This window comes from Solanum dulcamara, chromosome 10 (assembly GCF_947179165.1).
Source record: "Solanum dulcamara chromosome 10, daSolDulc1.2, whole genome shotgun sequence".
Lineage (NCBI taxonomy): Eukaryota > Viridiplantae > Streptophyta > Magnoliopsida > Solanales > Solanaceae > Solanum > Solanum dulcamara.
This window is the reverse complement of record NC_077246.1, coordinates 11,203,014-11,210,685: the sequence shown is the minus strand read 5'-3', so window position 1 is coordinate 11,210,685 and position 7,672 is coordinate 11,203,014. Positions and strand designations below refer to the sequence as shown.

The 7,672-nt window shown below is 35.2% G+C and overlaps 1 protein-coding gene across 1 annotated transcript; it reads left to right on the top strand.

Annotated features, from left to right (window-relative positions):
- Nucleotides 1-900: 900 nt before the first annotated feature.
- LOC129871451 (AUGMIN subunit 4) lies at nt 901-7,204 on the top strand. The gene is made up of 13 exons (XM_055946360.1): nt 901-1,202; nt 1,309-1,356; nt 1,466-1,591; nt 1,820-2,146; nt 2,381-2,480; nt 2,977-3,022; nt 3,822-3,915; nt 4,054-4,125; nt 4,309-4,367; nt 5,605-5,673; nt 5,752-5,803; nt 6,730-6,807; nt 6,903-7,204. The coding sequence occupies exons 1-13, from the start codon at nt 1,074-1,076 to the stop codon at nt 6,978-6,980; spliced, it is 1,278 nt and encodes a 425-aa protein (XP_055802335.1). The 5' UTR covers nt 901-1,073; the 3' UTR covers nt 6,981-7,204.
- Nucleotides 7,205-7,672: the final 468 nt, after the last annotated feature.

Sequence of the window (7,672 nt, the reverse complement as noted above, 5' to 3'; positions counted from 1 at the left end):
TCCACGAGAAATCACTACATTTGAGGCAAGAGAATTGTGGCTCTCTGAGGCCTTACAATTATTGTTGCATTTTTATGCCAAATGCTGCATTTACTTGTAGCACTTTGAAGGATTGTTTGTTGTATGTTTTGGTTGATTATGAATATTTTTTTAAGGTTTGTGTTGACGCAGATAAATTAGCCGATGAATTATAAATATCCACATTCCAGTTAGAGTTAGTTAATCGTGTAATAGGCGATCATTTTACGTAGTTTAGGAGCACTTGAGTTAGCCGTCGACATCCAACAACGTCTTGACTTCATTCAATGGAAAGGAGCTCAGATTTCCTTAGAAGGAGATAAGTTAGAACGATCTTATGTATGGGTCTTGGTCATTATATAAAAAAATCGGCCTAAAGGTAACTACTTTTTGCTCACCCGGTGAAAGTCATAGTAGGTAAAAAAACTATTGCTTTACTTACTTACTTTAGATAGGTTGAAAAAGCTGCTAAGAAGAATAATTTTCTTTTCTCTTGCGACCCGCCAAGGAGGGTTAAGGAATCGATCCCAAATAGCCTTTCACGAGGTGTGTAGCATTCTTTATAGCCGTTATAAAAGCTTCTGAAGAGAAAGAGGTCTTTTCCGGCTTGACTGCGTGAATCAGGTCCAGGTCATTTGGGTCAATTCCCCTATGTATTATTAATAAATGAGATTTTTGCTGAACCTGAAAACCATTTTGTTATTTTAAGAAAAAAATGTAGTAATATTTTTTTCTAGAGTAGCAGAAGCAATTTTTGTATTCTAAAATATTATTTTTCGATATAAATAACTATTATTATATTAATCCTAAACAATGAATAAGATAAGAAGAAATAAAATATGTATGAATCAAAAAAGAGATATTATCAATTGACATTTACACCCCTGCCGTTAATTTTTAATATTGTTATATGAAAAAAAACCAAAAATACTTCACTTTAACAAAGTTAAAAAATTAAAAATACTCAAATGATATTTGAAAAATCAAAATGAACTCGAAGTGAACAGTATTTGAATTTTGAATTGAATTGCCGGAGAAGTGAGGAAATCATCGGAATGGGAAGAGGGTTGGGTTCGCAAAACCTGCCGGCGGACGTCACACAGCTGATCGATCAGTTAGACCGCCATTGTTTAGCCCCTGATGGATCTCTCATCTCCAAATCCTCTTACTACGATCTCCAACTCGTATTCTCTCTCTCTCTCTCTCTCTCTCTCTCTCTCTCTATAATGCTTACCATTTGGTTGTTAATGTAAACCAAACACTAGAAAATGATTTCATTTGGCAATGCAGGCTAGAGAAGAGATGTCAAAGGAGAGGCAACGCTACTTGGAATCCTTGGTAGGGTTTCATTCTATCTTGGGTTAACATTTTCTTTGAATTTAATTTCTTTTTTTTTCTAGTCTAATTGGTATTGCATATACCCTTTGTTTTTGGATAAACCTTATAGGCAATATACATTGAAGCAACTGCGATGGTAGAGGATTACCAGCAGGCCCTTTCTGTGGCCAATCTTGGTGGTATGAGAGATGTCCAGGGTTTATACTCTCAATTGGGCTTGAAAAACCCTCCTCAGGTTCCACTTTATTCGATTTTATGGATGCAGTTTTACATGCTTAACTACCAACTATGTGTAAAAGGATCCCTCTCCCAATAGATGAGAATGAGTGATAAGTTTCAGGTGCTATGCATTGTACATTTTTGTGGCTCTGGCAATAGTCTTTTCAGGACAAGTTTTTTCTTTTCGTTCATTGTTCAAATAATTTAACTTCTCTGGGTGATTTTGACTCTGGAATGACTTCAGGTTTATGAGGCTCTTGAGCATAGGATGGTTGTTGCAGAAGCAGCACAGAGATTGAGGCTTCCTCTTATCTCCAAAGATGGTGAGATTCACGAGGAGGAAATTGAAAAGTGGAGTATACTGTCAAGAAGTTCTTTTGATAGCACAAGCACCAGCATTACATTAAGTTCGAGCTCAAACTCAATTGGAGCTGTTCCTGCAGCAAGCAGTGCTTGTACTACTAGTACAACTGATGCAACAGAACCAGATGTTGGTGGTGTTCCTAATCGGTTCCTTGGAATTACGCCTGCATATTTATGGCAAACTCAACTACATCAGATGTTGTCAGTGGTATAATACCTATTTGATTGACGTAGATAACCTCATGGTCTTGTGGGGAAATTTTTTCTGTTTTCCTATTAATTCTTCAACGGGGTGTTGTAGTTGTCTTCTTGGCTGTCTTATTTGTATACTTCTATTGATGTGTTGGATTTCTTGTTACCTACAAATGTGGAGTCACTGTTCATCTGGTTATTAAGTGTTAGTTCTACATGTCGATAGATTCTTATATATCTGCTATTGTAGGACGTGGCAGAATACCAGAGATTGCTTTCACGGGAGATTGGTAGCCGGTTAGATGCTAAATGTGATAAGTTAGCTGATGCAGTTGCTATTGATGACATTGGTAAGTTTAAGTTGCTAATTTCTCTTCCTTTTCTACTTGTTTTCCTCTTAAACAAAACCAGCATTTATGCATAGGTCCTGGACATCTGTGTCAGTTTTATAATTAGCCTCTATATACAGATTATTATTTGAGTGGGTATAATATATAGTCAATTGCATTGTAATGTTTCAAATTGTGGTGCAAATAGGAAAAATCTACTGCTGAGGTGCATAAGTTCTAGATTTACTTGTTATCCATTGATACACAACTGTGCCCCATTGCCCCTCAGGGATTTCTTGGTTATAATTATTTTTTTCTAGATTTACTCATGTCAGTGTATTCTTCAAGGGCTGGTTGAGTAGTTCTCTTGCTATTTAGATAACAGAAAACTTTCTTTATCAAAAAAATATTTCTTTATCAAAATAAATAACAGAAAACATTTAGAAGTTGTTGTTTTCAATTCTCATATAAAAATTTATGTAAGAATATAACCGTACAGCCTACCTTGATTCTACAGATATATCTACTGCCAGTCAAAGTTCAGCTGCCCGACTTCCAGAGAGGTCTCTCTCTCTCTCTGAGCTAATGTTTCTAAATTGTATGATTTATGTGAATCATTTATAAAATAGATTGTGCATGTTTTTTTAGCTTGTTAATTTCAACAGAGTGTTCCTCCTAGTTCCATGAAAGAATAGACTCTACATTGAATTTACGTTAAGAATAAAATCATTTAAAAGAAAATTTATTTCTGAAGAATGGATTGACTTGTCATGTTGTTCAATATTCAATAACCATGTATTACAGTCCCCCCGCCCTAGGAGGTGATCTAGCGGTTGAAGAGTTGGAGTAACAACCATAGGAACCAAGGTTGAATGTAGCAGAGATGGGTATAGGTGAACTCCTTCCCATCAATTTATGTTTTGGTGGGTAGTGTTAACCTGTACCTGCGTAGGAGGTAATAAATAAGCAATGCTAGTGGAATAGTTGGTGTATCTGCAAGTTGGCCTAGATACCATTTAACATAAAATGATAAAGTGAGAATAATCATATACTCCCTCCATTTCAATTTGTTTGTCTTAGTTTCACTCGGCAGGAAGTTAAAGAAAATAAAGTAAGAGTTTTGAATCTTATGGTTTTAAAATTAAAGATGTGTAATATACCAAAATGCCTTTTGAATCTTGTGGTGTTAGATATGAAATGTAGGATGTTGGGTATAAAGCGTTACTAATTATAGAAAGAAACATTCTTTTTGAGACAAATTAAAAAGGAAAGTAAGACAAACAAATTAAAATGGAGAAAGTAATAATATTCTTATAGCTTTTTAGATCAGGGTGGGGGAGCTTCTAATCCATGATATAACAGGGTAAAGTTGATCATTGAGGAGATTGAGAGAGAAGAAGAAGCATGGCGTGAGGATTTATATTCGTCTAACAGAAAATTTGCAGAATACTATAATGTAAGAACTCCGTTCTGTATCATTTTTGTCTACCTATTTCTTCTTCCCGGCCTTTCCATTCTAAGGTACTTCCACAGATTTGGTTAAAGGCTCATAATACTTGAGAAAATATTTGACTTTTTATGTTGCCTATCTAAGGTCTTGGAGCAGATCCTTGGTGTTCTTATTAAGCTTGTCAAAGATATAAAGTTGGACCATCAACATAAATATGTAAGTTTACCATTCTGCTATTGTTGCTTTTGTTCAAATTAAGTCATTCTCATTCCTCTGATTTGTCTAATGAACTATGGTAGACACTTCACTAGTTTTGGATATTCTGTGGACTCTGCTGATGGTCTTCTGCTCTTTAGGATAGATGCTTATTCTTTCTATAATTTGTGGATCCATTAATAGGATGAACTACAAAAGACGTGGCTGTGCAAAAGATGTGAGACCATGAGGGCAAAATTAAGGTATGCCATTCATGATTCTTGTTCTGGTTCGTTGTACTAACTGGTGCCTTGTGTTTTTTTTTTAAATTTAACTATTGCTTCTCTGCCTTAGTATGATGACCTTGTCAATTGCCTAATTCCTACTATGAAGGTAGTGATCTCGCACTTCAGTGGTTGAAGTCCTGGTTGCAGTTTGTGTTTTTATTTCTTTACCTATCGGAAGCACCTTGTTTATCATCCCTTGGAGGGTTTGAATTTTCTCATCCAGGGTCCAAGGCAGTATAGTTACTATTTATATGTCATGATCTTTTCAAACTAGTGTGTTCTATTGGTTTTCTTCTTTATGTACAGAAGGATATCATTTCTTGAGAAATCTCAGATAGTAGTGTATTACTTTCAATCTGGGGCGGAACCAGAATATTTGATAAGGGGGTTCAAGAAAATTAAAAAATAAGGGACTGGATGAAAAAAGTAAAAAAATGTGTCATTGCGAGAATCAAACCCGCGACCACGGGCTCAATCACAGGCGCCTTATCCACTGATCCACAATCTCCATTTGTTAAGGGGATGCAAAAATAATATTTGTACATGAATAAAAAAATTCGCAGTATATATATAGTGCAATTTTCCGACGAAGGGGATTCGGTTGCCACCCCTTGCACCCCTGTAACTCCGCCCCTGCTTTCAATGAGAGTATATTCTCTCTCTTTCATGTGGAATCTACAGAAATTTATTTAGCATAATAGGGTCACCATCAACTTCAATAGATCTTCTTATATCCTCTTATTCTCGTACTAAAGAACAGGATCTCTTGCTTTGAGACTTATGTCTTAGAAACACTAATATTATGATCTTATTATCAAAAAAAAGTAAAAAAATACTATGGTTATGGTCATCAAGTGTAACAGCTTCCATGATTTTCTATTGTTCGCCAAATATCTGGAACATAATCTCCTATTTCAGACTTATGCCTCAAAAACAATTTCTGCACTTTACAAAATTAGGTTGAAATTTCTTGAAAACTTCACTTGGTAATGTGTTAAGTTTAATGAGAGTAGTCTCTTTTTAATGTGAAAACCCCAGAAATTAATTAGCATCACCAGTTTTGTAATCAACTTTAATAGCACTTTTACATCCTGTTACTCTGTTAAATAAAGAACACAATGTCTAATATCTTGCTTCTATACTTGTGCATTTGAAATACTAATGTCATGGTCATCAAGTTTAACAGCTCCTGACACATCCTATTCTTTACCAGAGTTCTGGAGCATATTCTCCTACTTGAGACTTATACCCCGGAAACTATTCCCGCCCTTCACAAAATAAGGTAAAGAAACATGACTAAAGAAATCCTTATTGCGTTTTCGATGTCGAAGAACGTATACTCAGTTAACCATCATCCCAGGAAGTATTTGATTGAAGCAACAGAAGAAGCATCACTTGCATATGAGAAAGCGGTACACTTTCTTATACTATTCTAACTTTTTTTGTTTTTGATTTGATGTAACATCTCATATTTACTACATTTCCTTTATTTGGTTACACTTGTTCCTTGGACTCAGACACCTCATTTGGGAGAATCATGGGATCTTGATCAGTCAAAGATTATATAACACTTTTTAGCCCCCATGGATTTGGTCTTGTGGTAAAAGGGCAAGTGGATTAGGCACATATAACAAGTTTGAACCTTGCTAGATAAATGTCTGGTATTTTTGAAGGGTAGAGGGACGGGCCCATTATCCATTGAGCTTTGAACCATGTGCCAACTAGCACCCAGATTTGTTGGTTGTAAAAAAAAATCTGTTATATGCAGTTGGAAGATAGCCTAATGTCATGTATTGATCTTCACAAAAATGCCTCAATTCAGATTGTTCATTGGCAGTTTTCATTTTCCATGTAAATTATGTCATCAGTGGGGGAGGACCTTGATGATGAAAAAAAGTAATCTCTTGGGAAATTGAAGACAATTAAATTGGACTTCACTAAAATAGGATCTCTTTCCTGCATATTTTTGCTTGTCCTCACTATTCGTTTGACAAAAGTAGCTAAATGCTTGAGCAAATGCCATCACTATAGGTCTCTATGTGTCTGGTTTGGTGTTGTATAAGGATGAAATTATAGCTTTGCCTTCAAACTAGTTTATTAATTAGTCTGACGTTGTGGGGCATGGCTTTTGATCCTAATCATCTATTCCTGTAGTTTCTCTTCTATAAGGGTTTTTCTTTCTCTGTTCATTGTATGCTGAACTGTAGGTCAAAAAGAAAAGAGTTCATCTGTGGAATGAAGTTAAATAGACCGAGTCATTAAGAAAGTAGAATAAATTAGCTCTGTTTAGTGCTTGGCACCACAAGACTGACATGTACTTAACTGTGAAATATGTTAGGCTTCCCGCCTTCGTGAGTATCAAGGCGTTGATCCTCATTTTGACGAAATTGCTAGGCAGTACCATGACATTGTAAAGGTAAAGAAAAGTTCCTGCGAGTTTTATTAAATTATTGTAGTTCCTTACTTTTGTTTTGTGAATATAAAGGCTAACTTTGACTCATATCCAAACAGAAATTGGAGAGCATGCAGTGGACCATTAACCAAGTTGAAATGGACTTGAATCCTTTGCCTGCTCACTCCAGCACCTAAGCCATCTCTCTTCATATTTTGGACAAAGTTTGATGTAATATCCATAGTGTTTGCTGTATAATAGGAACATATATAAAATTGTTTATCTCATATTTGCATTTATTAACACTTGAATATCGACATGTATGATGTTCTATATCTGCTCTTTCTAGACCGTTAAAAAGCTCGTCTTGCAGCCATTGTAAAGAACCTAACAAGGAAGGAAAATGTTTTTGTTGTTGCAATCTTTTGAGTTGACTACTCTCAATAGTTCTCTGGATTTTTAGTTGCATCCCTAAAGTATGAACTTTGCTTAAGAAAAGAACTAATTCAATACGAATTTAGTGTTCTTTTATTTACTTAAATCTCTTTGTTCTTTTATTTACTTCATCTCTTTGATATAGTTTCCCCATTGACAGGTAAAATAGAAGCAACAAATAAAAAAGCTTATCACTCAAAGATTGAATTACAAATTTAAAATTTTCAAAATTGACTTCTTTGAGGTGAAGTTTCTTCTTTAAAAAAGAAAAGAAAAGAAAAAGTGTGGCGACTACCTATCTTGGGCCTCCGGCAAATCAATAATCAAGCTTTAGCACATTTTTTTTGCAATTAAAGAGATCTTTAATTAATTACCAAGTGGGAATATTTACAAGAACAAGGAAAGTAATCCCACATTTCCCTTCTCAGACTTGGACAAAAACACTCAACTTACA